This window comes from Pongo pygmaeus, chromosome 10 (genome assembly GCF_028885625.2).
Source record: "Pongo pygmaeus isolate AG05252 chromosome 10, NHGRI_mPonPyg2-v2.0_pri, whole genome shotgun sequence".
Classification (NCBI taxonomy): domain Eukaryota; kingdom Metazoa; phylum Chordata; class Mammalia; order Primates; family Hominidae; genus Pongo; species Pongo pygmaeus.
In genome coordinates, this window is record NC_072383.2 from 60,174,359 (window position 1) to 60,192,696 (window position 18,338).

The window sequence follows — 18,338 nt, forward strand, 5'->3', positions numbered from 1 at the left end:
AAGTCCCTTTTGCCATTTAAAGTAATATATTCACAGGTTCTGGTATTATGATATAGTCCTCTTTGGGGAGCCACTCTTCTGCCTTCCATGATTTAAGTCCACATGGCAGTCTAAAATATGTCTTTGATCTGTTATGTATCTGTTTGTGGTTACAGAACATTCATAAACATTTAAAAATATTTTTTGCACCATATTCTTCCAACGGCTTCCAAATCAGCTTCCAAGTACATTGTTTTATCCCTAAGAATACCTTCACACAAAAGACTGAATAAAGCTACACTTTAAATATCCTTCTTAACCTCTTTGTAATTGTGTTTCTTTGATATGGGTCACTACTAATTTTAACACAGCTGTTTATGTTATTGCATAACAACTTTGTGATCTTATTAATTTGTTTATCTTATTATTAAAATCAAATTTAGTAGCTGCTCTGGTCTAAGGGAGGCAAATATTTTATAAATCATTGCTACTATATGTTAAGCTCTAATATGAGTTTCACATTCATTATTTTATTCACCTTTAAATGAATCCTATCAAAGAAGTCTAGTATCACTGTTTTACAGATGACAAAACTAATGTTTCCAGTATCACAGAACTAGTAAGTATCAGAGTAGGGCATACAAATATAGGTCTTTTTGACTCTAAAATGCATACTATTTTCACTATATCCTTAATAAATTCCCATTGAGTAAATTAAATTATTTGTAGAGGTATACTATTATATCCAGCACATTTCATGAATTTCTCATGCTGTAGATATCATGTCCAATGTATTACACAGAAGCCTTGGGCCACTAATAATTCTTGAACTGACATAGTTCAAGACGACCTAGATAGAAGCATACTGGCAAGAAACAAAAATCAATGGTAAATATTTTTATGAAATCACTAGACTCGTTTTTTACTTCATTGTTGGTATCTTCTAATTTGACCTAAATCTACTGTGTGGTCTACGGCGTCCTGTTGCTTAGCAAAACCTGGAACACATTATAAAGAATACCTATTTAATGTTTCCACCAGTCCTGAAACATAGATACATTCTTGAAGACATGCTATTATATTGTTCTAAGACTCTTTGTGAGCAATTTTAAATCCTTTTGCTATCTCAGCCCAAATGAAGTGAAGGGTTGTCCAAACAGAAAGTCTGAATAATTCAGCTTCTCTTGGGAGAAAACAAAGTTAATCTCTCTGGAATCTATATAGCTGCAGAATCACTGGACCATTGAACAACTCTCTACTTCACTTTGGTAGTATAGATTTCCAAGATCCATGAGCATAAAATAATTATTTTTAAACTTTCGAATGAAACAGATTTAAAGTAAAATGGATCAAGTATATAACATTAACGTATTTTAATTAAATTTGACATTTAAAACAAAAGATCAGCATATTTTTTAAATAAGTAAAAAAATTTAAAAATGATCAGCATATTTGAAATGATTTTTAGCTTTCTAAAGTCCATCCATTATTATGAGGCTTAAGAAAGACTTCAGAGGCTGCTTAAACATTTTGATATTTTCATGTAGAGGTTCTTTATCAACCTTGAAATCTGTCAATAAATGTAAATAACAAGTAAAGAAAATATAAAGTAGGCAGATTTTTCCTACTATGAACCTTGATTTGATCTATATCACTCTTAGTTGAATGGGATAAATTAACACTTTCTTGAAAGTTTCCTACCATACACGTACATTTAATTTTTAAATATTCAGGACCCACAGAATATACTATGCCTATTAAGGATTTTTTATTATAATTCTAGACCTGTTAGATACTTGATTTGCTTATCAATTCAAATCAATTAGGTCTGGCCAGGCGCAGTGGCTCATGACCGTAATCGCAGCACTTTGGGAGGCTGAGGCAGGTGCATCACTTGAGGTCAGGAGATCGAGACCAGCCTGGCCAACATGGTGAAACCCCATCTCTACTAAAAATACAAAAATTAGCCAGGCATGGTGGCGCATGCATGTAATCCCAGCTACTCAGGAGGCTAAGACACAAGAATCTCTTGAACTTGGAAGGCGAAGGTTGCAGTGAGTGGAGATCATACCACTGCACTCCAGTCTGGGCAACTGGAGAGTGAGACTCTGTCTCAAATAAATAAAAACAAATCAATGTAGTTCTATCAGCATGTAGTGAGAGTCCACTATAGGGCAGATTGATATCAAATTTCATGGTATAGTCAGCTTTCTAGCACACTTCATGTACTTCTTAAAAAGAGGATAGGCCAGGCTCATGCCTTTAATCCCAGCACTTTGGGAGGCCAAGGCGGGCAGATTGCCAGAGATTGGGAATTTGAGAGCAGCCTGGCCAGCATGGTGAAACCCTGTCTCTACTAAAAATACAAAATTTAGCCAGGCATGTTGACAGGTGCCTGTAATCCCAGCTACTCAAGAAGCTGAGGCAGGAGAATCACTTGAACCCGGGAGGCAGAGGTTGCAGTGAGCCCAGATCATGCCATTGCACTCCAGCCTGGCCAATAGAGTGAGACTCCATCTCCAAAAAGAAAAAGGATATAAAGTAGGAACCTAGATTAATTAATTTGTAGACTTTATGCCCATGCTAAAATTAAACTTTCTAGATCCTATAGGACAGAAAATATAATTTTGTTTGCTCTAATTTTTTTAAATTTAGACCTTTAATTGGGATAGACAGCTCAACAGTCCCACAACTCTTTATTATCCCCAACAGATTTCCTTCACCCATTTACGTTAGCTGTATCTAACCCCTGCAAGTATTTGAGTTTCAGCCTCCGAAATCTAATCATTTTATTTTATAATAAGAAAACGAATGGTCACAGAGAATAAATAACTTAGCCAAGGTTACCAACTAGCAAGTGGCACTAAGCCAGAGTCAAAATCCAAATATAGTGGCTCTTTGTAAAAGGCAGTGTTTTCATCTTACTATATTTTCATTCTCTTTATCAGAACCTAACATTTGTCTGAAGTAAGGACCCTCTGTAATTTTTTTTAGCTTTCAAAAGTGCCTCATGGCACTTACAATTTTTATTCATATCCCAAGTTTCAAAATATCATTAACAGATTAAGCACTTTACTACATGCTATTTTGGTGTTTGCACTACTCCCCCGCCTTTCCACTGCCTTTTAGCTGCTCTGAGAGCTGGTAAAGAGAGACGAGAATTATACAATTACATAAGATAAAAGAATGAAAGGTTTAGAGAAGTGAGTAAGAATGAGGGGGTGGTAGGGTCGTGGGCAGGAATAACTGTAGAGGAAGGACAAGGAGAGGGAAAAACTAAGACAGTGGTTCCTGAATATCAAAGACAGGAAGAGTTGAGAAATAAAGACAGCCAGTCATCAAACGTTGTTCTTTCATGGGATGTGCTGATTCTGTGTGTGTGTATGTATATGTGTATATATATACATATATATGTGTGTGTATATGTATATATACACAATATATACATATATATGTGTGTATATGTATATATACACAATATATACATATATGTGTGTGTATATGTATATATACACAATATATATACATATATATGTGTGTGTATATGTATATACACACACATATATATGTACTTGTGTGTGTGTGTGTGTGTGATTTGCTAAGTCCACTCAAATTTTAGGCAGATTTTTCCCTTAGGCTCATGTAGCCAGTCCCACACAAAATTATGAAATAGGCAAAACTTACCTTGGAATTCTCCTTTGTACTTTCCTCCATTAAACTGTATTACAAAATGCAGTGCTTTTTTTCTCTGGTTCATCCCAGGCTGAAAACTGGCTCTCTTTGACACTTTAGTTTTAAGCCTGACTCTCTCCTGGAGTATTTACATTTGAAGTCCCATCTCTTAATTGTTGAGTAAAAGAACCTCTATTTAAGGAATTGTTTAAATATCAGTAAGCAGAGAGGTTTGGAATTACTAGAGGGTAAAGAAATCCTTCCTAGAGAATCTCTAATTTCACAACCAACTGTGACTTTAAGAGGTCCAGCTTGTTCATATCTAGCCTAAGTACTCAGCATACTCAACTCTCTAGGTTACGTTTTAAATTGACAAGAAAGGTACAGAGAGTCTGAGAAGGCAATAACAATCACCAAGCAAACTGTACATTCATCAAAAGTTAACTAAGGAATGCATCAGTGAAGACATTCATTCTAAATAAGCAGATATAATCCCTGATTTATATTCAATTATTGGTGATTAAGGTGAAGTAGCTTTTCTCATCAATTTATCTACTTAATTATTCAGTAGGGATGTGGACTTCAACCAATTTTGAACAATATCTTATTTCTCTTCATAATTGAGAGAAGCACCAGTAAAATAAGCAGAATTTCCATAAACTGATCAACTGAGATCACTAAAATGTTGATTGCTATAAACAAAATAATAAAGGTCAATAGAAAAATAGACGTTTACCCAAACTTTCCAGATTCTGCAGCCAGACTGCCTGGTTTCAATTTAGGTTCTGCCACTTACTTGCCTCAATTCCTTATCTACAGACTAGAAATAATAATAGTACCAAAATCATGTGATTGCTGTGAGAATTAAGTTAGTATTTTAAAGTGTTTAGAACCATGCTAGGCACCTGTAAGTGCTTGCTAAATAAAATACTATAATTTTATCTCTTTCCTGACTCTGATGGCAGTTACTTAGGTCTACAAAATGGCTCCATAAATCTGATGTATAATTCAAATTGGCATTGAATTTACACGTCTATATCCAGTTAACTTCCTGCCTTGAGCATGGTGCAAGTGAAGAAAATATTATTTTACTTCATTATATGGTTGTAGGTGTCAACACTTCAAAAATGCATTTTCTCTTAAGGGAAACTGGACATTAGGGTAATGAATGATTTACTGCTACTTGGTTATGTTATGTTTATACAATGAAGGAGAGCACAGTTTTGCCTTCAAAGCCTCTAACACCTTTTTTCAATAGCTTTATTGAGGTATAATTCACATACTGTACAATTCACCCTGTCATCAATAAACAATACTAGTGTTTACTGAATGGCTATTACGTCCCAGGCAATAAACACAAATTGTTTCATTTAATCTTCATAAAAATCCCTTAAGGTAGGTATTATTATACTCAATTTTATGATTCAATTAAAGGGTAAGAACTTTGCAGCTAAAGGTTGAAGTGAGGTTTGAACTTACGTCCATGTAGCTCCAATATATGTTTTCCATATTCTGCAGCTTCCCTTCAGAAAATTACTTTGTTCTCTTTCAGAGAGTGACTGGAAAAAGGGGGAAAATGTGACTTTTAAAGGGTAGCCGTGCTTAGAGAAACTCTTAATCTTTTAACCTGTCAGAAGAAAAGCCAGAAATAGCAGTCACTGAAAGTTGTTTTAAAACTCTCAATTCAAAGTTGGCATGATAATGCAAAATAGTATTATTATGCAGAAATAAGTAATCATAATCATAATACTGATATACACAAATCATAATGCCAATATACACTACTTTCACTTGGAAGGATTCAGCACTTCCTACTAGCATAACTACACCTACCTTTATTGCATTCTCACCAAATGAGTTAGGGTTTAAAACGGGCAAACGAGAAATGATGCGGGGATTCCGGCCCATCTTTTAAACTTTTCACATCAATATGGTATGTTAAAATCAAACCCATGGACATCATGCTCGGGAATACTTAAGTAATTTTGCCACAATTCATTTATTAAACAAATATTTAGGTGATTTTTACATGTCCATCAGTACTGTGCTAACCACCAGGTGTACAGAGGTTAAAACAAAAGATGAACCCAGTTCCAGCTCTTAAGTTTACATTTTAGTTCAGGCTTTCATAAGGAGAGGCAGTGAGTGTGCTATACTGTATAGCATGTGGGCTCTTGAACCAGCCTCTCCACTCACCTCTCCACCTGCTGTGTGACCTTGGCATTTGATTTTTAAGCGACTCGATTTTCTATTTTGTAACATAATCGTTGACTTCAAATTAAAGACATATCTAGTTTCATTTCAGGTGTACGGCACCATACGAAGATGGGGCTAAGAAAATGTTACTCTCCTGTATAAACAAGAGGGTTTCTCGCACGTTTTCTTCCTTTAGTATCTGGCATTATTCAATACTGTCCATATTCTACTCCCTGTTCACCGATGAACTGGGACATGTTTTTCACTGCAGCTTAGTCGTCTGGGTGTGCCTGGGGAGGCGTCACAAAGAGCCTATAAAGGGTCCCCACCTACAACGGGAGTAAGAGCGCTGGAAGGAACCCAGGAAGGGCATGGAGACCAAGCGTTCGGTTTCGGAATGTTTTTTGTGTGTGCCCATATTCACCGAGCTTGGGTTCTCCTACTCGTAACGAAAAGCCCAGTCACTCAGCTGCTACATTTTCTGCCATATCTTAGCCTTCCCCACGCCCCCCACCACCCCACCCTACCTCACCCTCAAGCGTGAGTGAATGCGCAAATAAGGGTTTTCAAGGCGTCAGTGGAAAAGAGGGAGGGGAAGGCAACGCCGAGGATGTGAGGACAGGGCGGTGGCATCCCTCTAACGAGAGAGAGCCAGAGCCCTCGGCGGCGAGCAGAGCTAAAACCCGACAGTCCCGGGCCAGAGGAGGCCAAGGCAAGATGCTGGACGGGCGGGGACCGATGGGGGGCAGCAGACCATGGCCGCGCACCCACTCCGCCCTCGGGGCCTCCTCTTGTCCCGAGGAGCACCCCCGCTCCCCGTGTCTTTTGGTTTCGACCGGCCTACTGGGAGGGGCCGTGGGACGCCATTCCCATAATGCTCTGGGGCGTGCCGCCGCCGTCGCTGCCACCTCCCCTACCGCTAGTGGAAGAAGATGGCGGAAGGCGGAGCGGCGGATCTGGACACCCAGCGGTCTGACATCGCGACGCTGCTCAAAACCTCGCTCCGGAAAGGGGACACCTGGTAAGAGAAAGGGGTTGAGATGCCCGCGGTTGCCCGAGGATAGTGGAGAAGTGGGCGGGAGCCGTGAGCTGGTGTCTTTCGCTAGTGACAGGTGCGGGCAGGTCCGGCGGCGGCCGCCGGGGCAGCGGGATTTTGGCTGCTTCTGAAATGTTGGGGCAAAGGTTGGATTCTAGATGAGGGTCAGGGTTCGTGGCTCGCCAGGGCATGCTGAAAGGTATCCGGGGAGCGGCGGCGGCGGCGGCTCTGACTCGTGCGGTTCTCTTCGTCCTCCCTTCCGTAGTGCCGCTCCCACCTCAGGCCTTCCCGAATGATAGGTTATAGTGATTTGGTTTGAGTCTTATATACGCCGTTTTGACAGGTGCCGGTGCCGCGGCTTATCACGATCTCACCGGCTTTACTTCTCTGTTCATTACCTTTTCTAGAATTGTCGGCGTCCAAGTTCCCTTTTATTCTGATTCTTGGTCTTCCGGGAGGCAGGCTGCAGGATGTTTGCGGTCTGTACTACACAGGTGGCATGTCAGGGCTCCACATAAGAGAAAGAAACCCTAGTTTCTAGTTCTTGTCAAAGGAGGGAGAGGAGTAGGGAACCTTGGGCTTGTGAGAGACCACGTGGTCTTGTGCTTTAGTGGTGGCTTGATAGAAGCCGGCAGCGTTTCAGTTAGACGTGCAGCCCTTCCCTTCTGTTTGAAAGATAATGTAGGCCTGCAAAAAGTAGATAAGTCCACTTGAGGCTTAACTGACTGCTAATATTCAAACTTGTAAAATACCAAAGGATATACATTTAAAATACTGAAGGATGTATGTGGACATTTTCACACTTGTTGACCATATCAAGTGGCATCTAGAATAACTTAAATATGTGAATATGTAACATAATTTAAAATTCCTTATTTTTTGGGAAGCATAATGTGCCTATTCATTATAATAAAAAATATTTTCACTTTCCACTGTTACCATAACAGTAGTATATAATTCATAGAGTGTTTCAGTATGGCATAGTGAAAGGAGCAGTAAGATTTAGACCTGAGTTATGTCACAGTTTCACCACTCAACTTGCAGTATGGCTTTGAGGAGAGTTAATTTAAATCATTGCACCTCAGTATCTTCATCTGTAAAATGGACAGTAATTTTATTATAAGGGTTTTATCTTGATTCGTTTTAATATCTTAAGAATTTCATATTTATGAGATGTTAAATTTTAGTTACCCTCTTATCTCTGCTCTTTATTCCTGACAAAAGGCTGTGATATTGGGATCATTTCCAGTTAAGCTAATAGGTGGCAGACTTAGGACCTTAATTTAACCTTGATCTAAGTCTTAGTCTCTTTTTTCTTTTTTGGTAGGCTATATACTATGTTTGTATGATAGAAATCCCTAAGGATGTAAATATATACTTGTTTCATTATATCAAAAAATATAGAATCTTCAAGTGACTTAATAGTTATTGTTGGCCTGGCAGGGTGGCTCACGCCTGTAATCCCAGCACTTTGGGAGGCCGAGGAGGGAGGATCACTTGAACTCAGGAGTTCCAGACCAGCCGGGGCACCATGGCGAAACCCCGTCTCTACAAAAATACAAAAAAATAGCTGGGCATGGTGGCACGCCTGTGGTCCCAGCTACTCAGGAGGCTGAGGTGGGACGATTGCCTGAGCGTAGGAAGCAGAGGTTGCAGTGAGCCGAGATCCGGCCACTGCACTCCAGCCTGCACAACGTGAGACTCCATCTCAAAAAAAAAAGTTACCGTTTTTATTATAATGTTAGTAAGATGTTTATTACTGTGGGGAAATTGGACATTTCCTAGGACACCCATGTTTACCTTGGCTTGTGGTAATGACAAATAAGTCCCCGCTCGCTATCGTAAGTTAAAGAACATTTAAAAATTCTTAATTCACCCAACCTATTACCACCTTATTTTAAAAAGTGGATTTCCTTAAAATAGAAATCTGTAAGTCTGTAAGTTAAAATATAAGTGTTATTGTCTCTCATTAATGTCACGTTTTTGTATATGGAGTAATTGGTAGTGTTGATACTACAGGATGATAGGAGCAATATGTGCATTGTGGGCGTTTAACTTTATAAAGTTTAGTATTTTCAAATAAGTATATTTTTGCTTTTTTACAAAATTAATGTAAATTGTTTTATATATGTGCGTGTGTGTGTGCGTGTATAGCTCTATAGGTACAAACAGTGTCTCACTGTATTGCCCATGCTGATCTTGAACTCCTGACTTCAAGTGATCCACCTCAGCCTCCCAAAATGCTAGTATTACAAGTATGAACCATGACTAAATACAGGAGGCTCATAAATTTGAGTCATTTCAGTGCTTTTATTTTAAATAAAAGTAAACTGAGGACCACATATTTAGATAAAAGCAGATTGTGCAAGTTTATACTCACGTTAATTTTCTCTTAAAGGAAAAAAGCTGCAAGAGAAAGGTGGTACTGGGAGTTGCAGAAACCAGTTTGGTTTATTTGTGACCAGTTTATTTGCAAATAAGCAAGCGAAACCTGTCCAAAAACAAAGAAGTATAGAGCAAAAATTTGATTCAGAGTTTTAAAGAGAATAATTTGATAAGTATAAATTTGATGATGAACTTACAAGTACAGAACTGGTGGGGATATGTAATAATTTAGTTTATGTTTTTGGAACTCACTAGAAAGTTGTTTTTCCTTTTAATATCTTTTGTTAATCTTTGAATCAGGTTATTTGAAATTTGCCCTGTGGATTATTGTCGTGGCATATGTATGTAACTGTCTAGGAAAGACTGATTGGGCTATTGAGAAAAAATGGTGGGTTTACCATAAGTTTGTTCTTGAAAGTTTAATACACATGTCTGAAGTTATAGTCAAATGCATCACAGTGAATAAATTTCACTTACTAGCTTTTGAGCACTTTGCAGATAATGACTGTCTCACGGTAACTCGGGTAACTAACTTCCATACTAGGCAAGTATAAAGATTTATTTGATTCTGTGTAAGTACTACAGTTTCTCTTTATTTGTAAGCAGTGAATGATTTTTATCTAAAAACTGATTTTCTAGAGATGAAAATAAGTTACACAAGTGTGAGATGAAGAGAAACATACTTTATGATATATTTGGTTCTAGACTTTTATTGAGAAGTAAATCAAAATTAATACAAGAGAGTAATACCTTTTTAAAAAGCAAGAAGAAGGTAGCACTGATTTGTATAAGGAGTAAAGCAGTCTCAAAATGATATTTGTTGATCTGTGTTTCAATTCCAACAAGAGATCAGAAAAACATGAACAAAATTTAGAGTTTAGGAACTATAGGAAAGAGATAAATTAAATAGAATTGTATAGCTTAGGATGAATTAAAAACAATTTTCAGATACATGGTGGTTTCTTCTGATGAGACAAAAAGATAATATGCTTAAGGTACATATGAGTATTTTAGGAATGTATTTAAGGAATGGTAGTTAATGAGTTACAAAGAAAATTATGGGTTATAAAATACTGTCTTTGGAAAAAAATTTTTGAAACAGAGTCTCGCTGTGTCGCCCAGGCTAGAGTACAGTTCGTGGTCTCGGCTCATTGCAACCACCTCCAGGGTTCAAGTGATCCTCCCACCTCAGCCTCCCAAGTAGCTAGGCCTGCAGGCACATGCCACCACGCCCAGCAAATTTTTGTATTTTTAGTAGAGACAGGGTTTCCCCATGTTACCCAGGCTGGTCTCGAACTCCTAGCCTCAAGTGATCCGCCTACCTTGGCCTCCCAAAGGGCTGGGATTACAGGTGTGAACCACCTGTAAAATTTCTGGCCTGGAAATTTTTAAAGAAATGGGCCTATTATGAGTAAATAAAACATAACCCCAAATCATCCAAAGCACTGCTTCATTTCCCCCATTTTTATTAAATGTTACTCATCTGTCAATCATTTTCAGTAATTTTTATGTGTGATTATGTTAAGTGGTAATGTGTAGTTAACTTTTGCAGTTTAGCAAAACATTGCGTGCCATTTTTGTATAAAGCCTAATAACTGCAGTAGGTAACTTTACAGAGTAAGTAATTTGTGTGTAGAGTCATTTAAAATCTCTATGACATTTTCATTTCAATAATTGCCAAAGAATCTGATCAATGAAGTTTTAGGCAAGAGACATTGATTTCAGTTTTTAGAGCTTTCTGTTCATTCCACTTTTACTTAGAAATCTTTGGGGCTTAATTTTATTTGATCCCTTAATGTTTGTGCAACTTTGAAACTAAAAGAAAATAACCTTATATTCACAAATCCCTTAATAATGAAAAGGAACACTATTACTCAACATGAATTTCAAAATATTTAGTGTATACTTAAAGAAATTTTTATATTACTATTACTTTTAAGATGAATTTTAGTAGTGCCAGGGTGTTTACGACCAGAGTGGGTATATACTACATCATTTATAGGAAATGAAACTAAAAGAAAAAACTTTTTCAGTCTTGGTAAATTGGTGAAAACAAGGACAGAGATAGTGACCTTAAGGCATGTTTCACATCTTAGATGCTTAAAAATCTAGGAAAGCAACTTTTCTTAATTTAAGCCATTTTCGTAAGTTTTTAAATGACTTCTGTTAGTGAGTCCAGGGTTAATGTACCCTAATAGGCCAGGAAGGTCCAGAGCTAGTCAATGATTTCATTTATCTGTTTGGTGAAATTCAGGCTTTATTTTTTTCTAAATTATACCATTTTCCTGTTAGCACATCTAAGGCATTAAATGACCTTTTTGCAAAATGGTTTTGTGACAGTTAACAATTTTGCTTCTACATAAGTGTAACAAGATAAAATTAGTTTGTCAGGCCATGACCTGTAATATTACGTTAAAAAACACTATGTGCCAGGTACTGTTATAAATGCATATTGACTTATTTACTCATCACCATATTACCACAATTCTGGGAATCAGTGTTATTCACATTTGACAAAATAGGAATCATAGGCTCAAAAAGGTTTTCACATAGTTGTATAGCTGGGATTTGAACCCAAGTAGTTTAGGTCTTTGGTTTGTGCCCTTAAAGCACTGTACCACATTGCCTCTGATTTTATTTAAAAAAATTTTTTTTAGAGACGGAGTCTCACTTGGTCACCCAGGGTGGAGTGTAGTGGCATAGTCATAGCTCACTGTAGCTTCAAACTCCTTGGCTCAAGCAATTTTCCTGCCTCAGCCTCTAAAATAGCTGGAACTCCAGGTGTGCACCACCACACCCGGCTAATTTTTAAAGTTTTTGTGGAGATGGGATCTTGCTATGTTGCCTAGACTGGTTTGAAACTCCTGACCTCAAATGATCCTCTGACTTCAGCCTCGCAAGTATTAATAGCTGGGATTATAGGTATGAACCCCTATGCCCAGCCTCTGTCTCTTATTTTAAAGATTCATTTTTTAAAAAGTAGATTCACTTTAAAAAGAAAAGAACCTATTTTTCTTTTTAAAGGAAGTCTGTTTTATATTTAGTAGCAGAATTCTACCATTTGCCTCTTGTGACTGTTCAGTTTAGATATGATAGAACATGTAGGAAATCTTAACACCTTGCTTCTGGATATTAAAACATGCTTAAAGATTGATAGGTGAATAATTGAATGTACAGAGCAAATGTCATTTTGATCCACAAGTACATTCAGACAAAAAAATCTGAGGTCATTTACTATTGAGCTTTTGAATTTTATTGTTTATCAATAATCATAAGCTCTTATTAGAGATGATATGGCCCCTTCACATATAGTTTTACAGAAATAACCCATTAAGCATATAGTAAGATCTTGCAGGCTATTTTGTTTCAGTACTTGGTCCATATTTTGAAAGTATGGTATTGGTTTACTGTAAGCCGCAAATACATAAGGCTTTCTTCTTGGACTTAAATCCATGTGAACCACTCAGCACAGAAAATGCAAATATGAATGCATTATTATGTTCCATGTTTAACAACTGATTTTTTCCCTAGAGATAACTCTTAAAGAATTTTTGAAGTGAAAGAACATTTAAATTAAGATAGTGGAAGATACAATGATAATAAAACAGTCAATTTTGCTATCTTAGTCTTGAATTTATCTTATGATGTGAGTTTAGAGTGATTCTTCTTTTTTTCACTGAAAATCACTTCATTAATAAGCCATGATTATTGACAAAAGTAAATTGAAACCATTGGGTATATTGGTAGGGAAATAAGGGGAAGATAGAGAACAACTGATAAAGGTTGATTATGTGCATTATGAGATTTGATCCTCAAAAGGAGGACCAAAATATATATATTTATATGGCTTATAGATGAGGAATCTGAGAGAAATTAATTGCCTTGCTCATAGTTTACTACCAGCGGACATTTATTAAATGCTTTGTTGCAGCCACTATTTTAAATGCTTTACACTTACACAGCCTTTAAAGTACATGCTCTTATTACACTTCATTTTATCTTTGATGATTTCAGAGCTGGTTTAAATACCTGGTTTATAAAGATTTAGAGTACTAGATACTATCTAATACTAAGAATAGATCCTTAGTATTAAAAATGGTTTTATGCTGTCACTACTCGAATGTAATTCAAACAGTATTTCTTTAAACCATGGGAATTTCTCTTTTTTCTTAGTCCTTGTATAGAATAGAATTTTCCAACAATTACTAAATACTTTTTTTCTTCCGAGTAATGTCAGTCTAGCTTGTTTCTTTTAATTTCCTCACTTACCACTGTAATTCACATTCTGTGTCTCATATTCATTCTTCTGAAGCCACTTCCCCAGACTCTTTCTCCCATTTATCCTTTAAACAGGGGAATGTAGATCCTTTAGATTTTATCACCCAGTTTACACAAAAGTCACTATTCAAGAAATCTAGCATAAGCCTAGTAAGTAGCCTCAGTTTTGGATACAGATTAAAATTATTTGAGGGAAGGGTCAAAAATGGCTCCTTACAAAGAAGGAAATAAGTTCCAATTATAATATAAAACAGAAAACCCCTGTAGGGTTAACCTGCATTTGATTATGCCTGGACTGCCTTTACTGCTTCCATCACTAGGATTCTACATGGTTTCCTTATAGCTCTCTAAAAAGAAAAGAGTAATGACGCCTTTTTTTCCTCCAAGGAAAGGAGAACTAAGAATGCTAACTGTCCCTTCCATTCTCCCTTTAGTTTTGAGAAGACCCAGATATTAGCGTGGTAATTCCCCACCATAAGAGAAAATCATTTAGCGGAAGTAGCAGTAGAAAGGACTTCCTTTGTGAAAGAAGTCAAAGGTCTCACAAAGAAGTTCAAGGGTGGCTCTGAGGCCAGGGTATTCTAAGTTTAGAGTAAGTTAAATCAAGACCTGAGAACATTTAGAGAAAGTTACTTAACTGAAAAGAGCATCAAGTTCCTTGCTCCAGGTAGAAAACACCTGGTAATCTGGATTGATTTCTGTTATTTACCCATATGTTTTTACAGCTTGAAAAAGTTTAACAGTTTAGTCAAGAGATTTGCCTTTGATAAAAAGATGGGACATTTATATTCATACATTTGAACGGATTTCAAGCTGAAGAACTTTTTAATTCTCAGGAGAGGTGTAGCTAAGTATTTATATGTAATACATAGTTGTGGCTATGGTTTACAAAAACTTATTACTCATTTACTATGTTAAGAGCATTTTAAAAGTTCTCTAGATACAGGTTCCTTATGTAATATATTTATCCCAAATATATTACATATATGAAATACATGGTAGTATTCTCATTTTATCAGTACAGAAACTGAGATAATTAAATGTATATGGTCATAACACTTAGTCAGTGGTAGAGCAGGAGGTCTAACTTAAAGCTTGCATTTTAAATTCTAACTGTATTGCCTGCCTATGTGTGATAGAGCCATACCCAGATTATGGAAGTAACTTTTTGAAAGACAAATACTTGAAAGTATTAAAATCAAGAAATGACAGCTTTGTAATACTTGTTAAACACATTTTCATTTGTTATTAATATCAAGAGCCTCTAGAATTTTGTGAGTCTTCTTGGTTTAGCCTTGTAGTCTCAGCAGTCTCATTTCTAATTAATATATCTCTGTTTTGATACAGATAGTGTCTCCCATTTCCTGCAAATTATTTGCTTTTTCTTGCTTTGAGGCGTTTATACCCCATTTCTGTTGTTTCAGATACTTCTTAAAAATTGCTGACTTTCATTTCAAAACCTAGTTCAAAGTCAGTCTCTAAAACCACCTCTAATCTCATCCAAATTTGTGGCCCCTCCATTCTTTGCTTTTAAAATATATATGTGTATATAAAACAGCTTTATTGTGATGCTATTCACATACCTTACAATTTGCCCACTTAAAGTGGACAGTTCACTGGGTTTTAGTATACTCAAAAGAGTTGTGCAGCCATGACCATAATCAATTTTGGAATCCAAAAAGGAACCTCATACCCATTAATAGTCACCTCCTATTTCTCTCCCAAACTCTTCTGTTCTGGGCAGCTACTAATCTATTTTCTGTCTTTATATATTTGCCTATTCTGGATATTTTATATAAATGGAATCATATAGTATGTGCGATTTTTACATCTTGCTTCTTTTACTTAGCATACATGTTTTCTAGGTTCATGCATGTTATAACATATATCAGTATTTTTACTGCTGAATGATACAGTCATGAGTCACTTAATGATAAGGATAACTTCTGAGAAATGTGTGTTTAGGCAGTTTTGTCGTTGTGTGAACATCTTAAGAGGGTACTTACACAAATCTAGATGGTATTGCCTACTACATACCTAGAATGTATTGCCTGTTGCTCCTAGGCAAAAAAACCTGTACAACATGTTACTGTAGTGCATACAGTAGTCAATTCTAATACAATGGTAAGTATATATGTATGTGTGTGTGTGTATATATATGTGTGTTTATATACATATATATCTAAACATAGAAAAGGTAGAGTAAAAATACAATATTATGATCTTTTTTGTTTTTAGAGACAGGGTCTGGCTCTGTCACCCAGACTGAAATGCAGTAGCCCGATATTGGCTCACATTACCCTTGACCTCCTGGGCTCAAGCAATTCCACTGCCTCATCCTCCCAATTAGCTAGGACTACAGGCGAGCACCACTGTGTCTATTTTTTTATTTTTATTTTTTTTGTAGAAATGAGGATGTTGCTGTGTTGCCCGGGCTGGTCTTGAACTCCTGGCCTCAAGCACTCCTCCCACCTTCGTCTTCCAAAGTGTTGGGATTATAGGCATGAGCCACTGTGTCTAGCCAGACATAATGTGTCTGTTATTGACCTAAATGTTGTTATGTGGTATGTGACCATATTCCATTGTATAGATATAACACATTTGATATATCCATTTATCAATTGATAGACATTTAAATTTTCCAATTTTGAATTTCCTATTTTGAATAATCCTGCTATGTACATCCATTGCAAGTTTTCATTTCTTGTGTATATATCTGTAAGTGGAATTGCTAGGTCCCTGTTTAACTTTTTAAGGAACTGCTAGAATGTTTTTCTAAGTAGCCATAATTTTACATTGCCACCAGCAGTGTATGAGGGTTCCAGTTTTTTCACCTCCTTGTCAGCACTTATGTTCTTTTTTATATATATATAGCCATCTTAGTGGATGTGAAGTGGTATCTCATTGTAGTTTTGATTTGCGTTTTCCTGACAGGTAATGATGTTGAGTATCTTTTCATCTGCTTATTGGCCATTCATATGTCTTTTGGATATCTGTCCAGATTCTTTGCCCATTTAAAAAATTTGGTAATTTTGTCTTTTTATTATTGCATTGTAAAAGTTCTCTAGATACAGGTTCCTTATCAAATAGTTAATTTACAAATTTTTCTCCCATTCTGTGGATTTTCTTTTTACTTTCTTGGTAGTGTCCGTTGAAGCATAGAAGTTTTTATTTTAATGAAATTCAATTTGCCTGTTTTTTCCTTTGTCACTTTTGCTTTTGGTATCATGCCTAAGAAGGCTTGGCTTAACTCAAGGTCATGAGGATTTTCTCTTATATTTTCTTTTCCAAGTTTTATAGTTTTAGCTCTTACATTTAAGTCTGTAATTCAACCGAGTTAATTTGTTATGTATATGGTCGGGGGAGGAGTTCAATTTCATTCTTTTGCATGTGGTTATCCAGTTGTCCCAAAACTATTTGTCAAAAAGATCATTCTTTTCCCTGTGCAGTTATCTTGGTACCCTACTTGAAAATCAGTTGACTGTAAAAGTGAGGGTTTATTTCTAGATTCTATATTTGATTGACATATATGTGTATCTTTATACCGGTACCACATTATAACTGTATAGACAGTTTTAAAATCTGGAACTGTGTCCTCCAACAACTTTTCAAGTTTGTTTTGGCCCTCTTCTCTTATTAGTTTATACTATGTTGAAATGTTGTTTTGTAAATATTCTTAAATATGTGTTTGTATTTCATTACTTCATATAAATGACCCACACATCTTTTTGCAGCTTGTCTTCTTACCTTCTCTCATTCGAAATCTACCCCATCTCTTTATTTCTTAGAGGTATCTGGTATAGTAGTATTTGCACAGTGAATGCTTTGTGTCATTTAACCCATGGATCTCTCTTCCACTCCTAATCTCATGCCCCAAAAGCACAAACAATGCGCTGTCTTAAGAACATAGATAAGTGTGCTAATTATCAAAAACACATTTACAGTACCTGGAAAATGTAAGACAACACCCTCAGCATATGAAAATGACCTGGCATCCTGAAAGGAGGCTAAACTCACATTAATCCTTCAAATGAAAAAATAGTCACATCATACCCTTTAAATAATGCTTTAAAACATTCAAAATTATTTATGAATAATTATTTATGAATCTTTGTGGAAATGCAGTTATGTAAGAAAAGTATAAAAATATTCATGGAATGATAAATGCTAAATCAGAGTAAGGGTATTCCAAGAGAGGGGCCCACAAGGGGCTATATTAATATTTATGATAATTTTCTTTAGGTGCTTCTTTTGATGGTATGTATATAGATGCTCGTTATTATTCGAAGTTTAATGTATGCCTGCATATGATACAAAATACTTTTAAAAAGCAAAGTTGATTGTAAAAGCTTTTTGTTTTGAGGAAGTCCCAATTTTTCTTAGTTTTTTCTGTTTATTTTTGTATTGTTAATACCAAACCTAATTCTCCCAGTGTAGAAAAGTTACACAGAGCTGAGAGAATTTATGTAGAGTCAAGCGTTACTAATTATCATTTCCTTCTTGCTTCATATATGCTTATCACGCTTATATGTCACATATAGTTACAAGATACCTTTAGTATGGAGAGACATACACATTTAAGATATTAATGATCATGTATGTGTATTCTGGATGAATAGTTTAAAAACAATCTTACTTGGCCTACTTCTTGAGTTTCTTATTTGTCTTAGTTTAGATCTAAAAAGAGATCATAAAAGTTATTTATTGCTAGGTGATGGATTTAATGTGCGGAGCAGAAAATAGGTTAGAAATGCATGGAATCTAAACATTAAGCTATAAAGAGATGGTAAAC

General features: G+C 36.2%; 2 protein-coding genes across 5 annotated transcripts in view; one reads left to right on the forward strand and one right to left on the reverse strand.

The window, feature by feature from the left end:
- Positions 1-6,430, reverse strand: part of TAFA2 (TAFA chemokine like family member 2) — a 555,339-nt gene extending 548,909 nt beyond the window's left edge. Inside the window, exons 1-2 of one of the 2 annotated variants that reach the window (XM_063646461.1) lie at positions 6,380-6,430; positions 5,131-5,210 (exon numbers count right to left, since the gene is read on the reverse strand). Coding sequence is in view for 1 of the 2 variants with exons in the window: in XM_063646460.1 (XP_063502530.1) it covers positions 5,131-5,210; positions 5,848-5,913 (146 nt within the window). In the remaining variant the exon portion in view is untranslated. Of the gene's footprint in view, positions 1-5,130; positions 5,211-5,847; positions 6,136-6,379 lie in introns of those variants that run through there. The other variant, XM_063646460.1, reaches the window with a different exon arrangement.
- USP15 (ubiquitin specific peptidase 15) overlaps positions 6,390-18,338 on the forward strand; it is a 144,681-nt gene continuing 132,732 nt past the window's right edge. For 2 of the 3 annotated variants that reach the window (XM_054444090.2, XM_054444094.2), the window contains exon 1: positions 6,390-6,868. In XM_054444090.2, coding sequence (XP_054300065.1) covers positions 6,780-6,868 — 89 coding nt within the window. In that variant the 5' untranslated portion in view covers positions 6,390-6,779. The remainder of the gene's footprint in view (positions 6,869-18,338) is intronic. The other variant, XM_054444091.2, reaches the window with a different exon arrangement.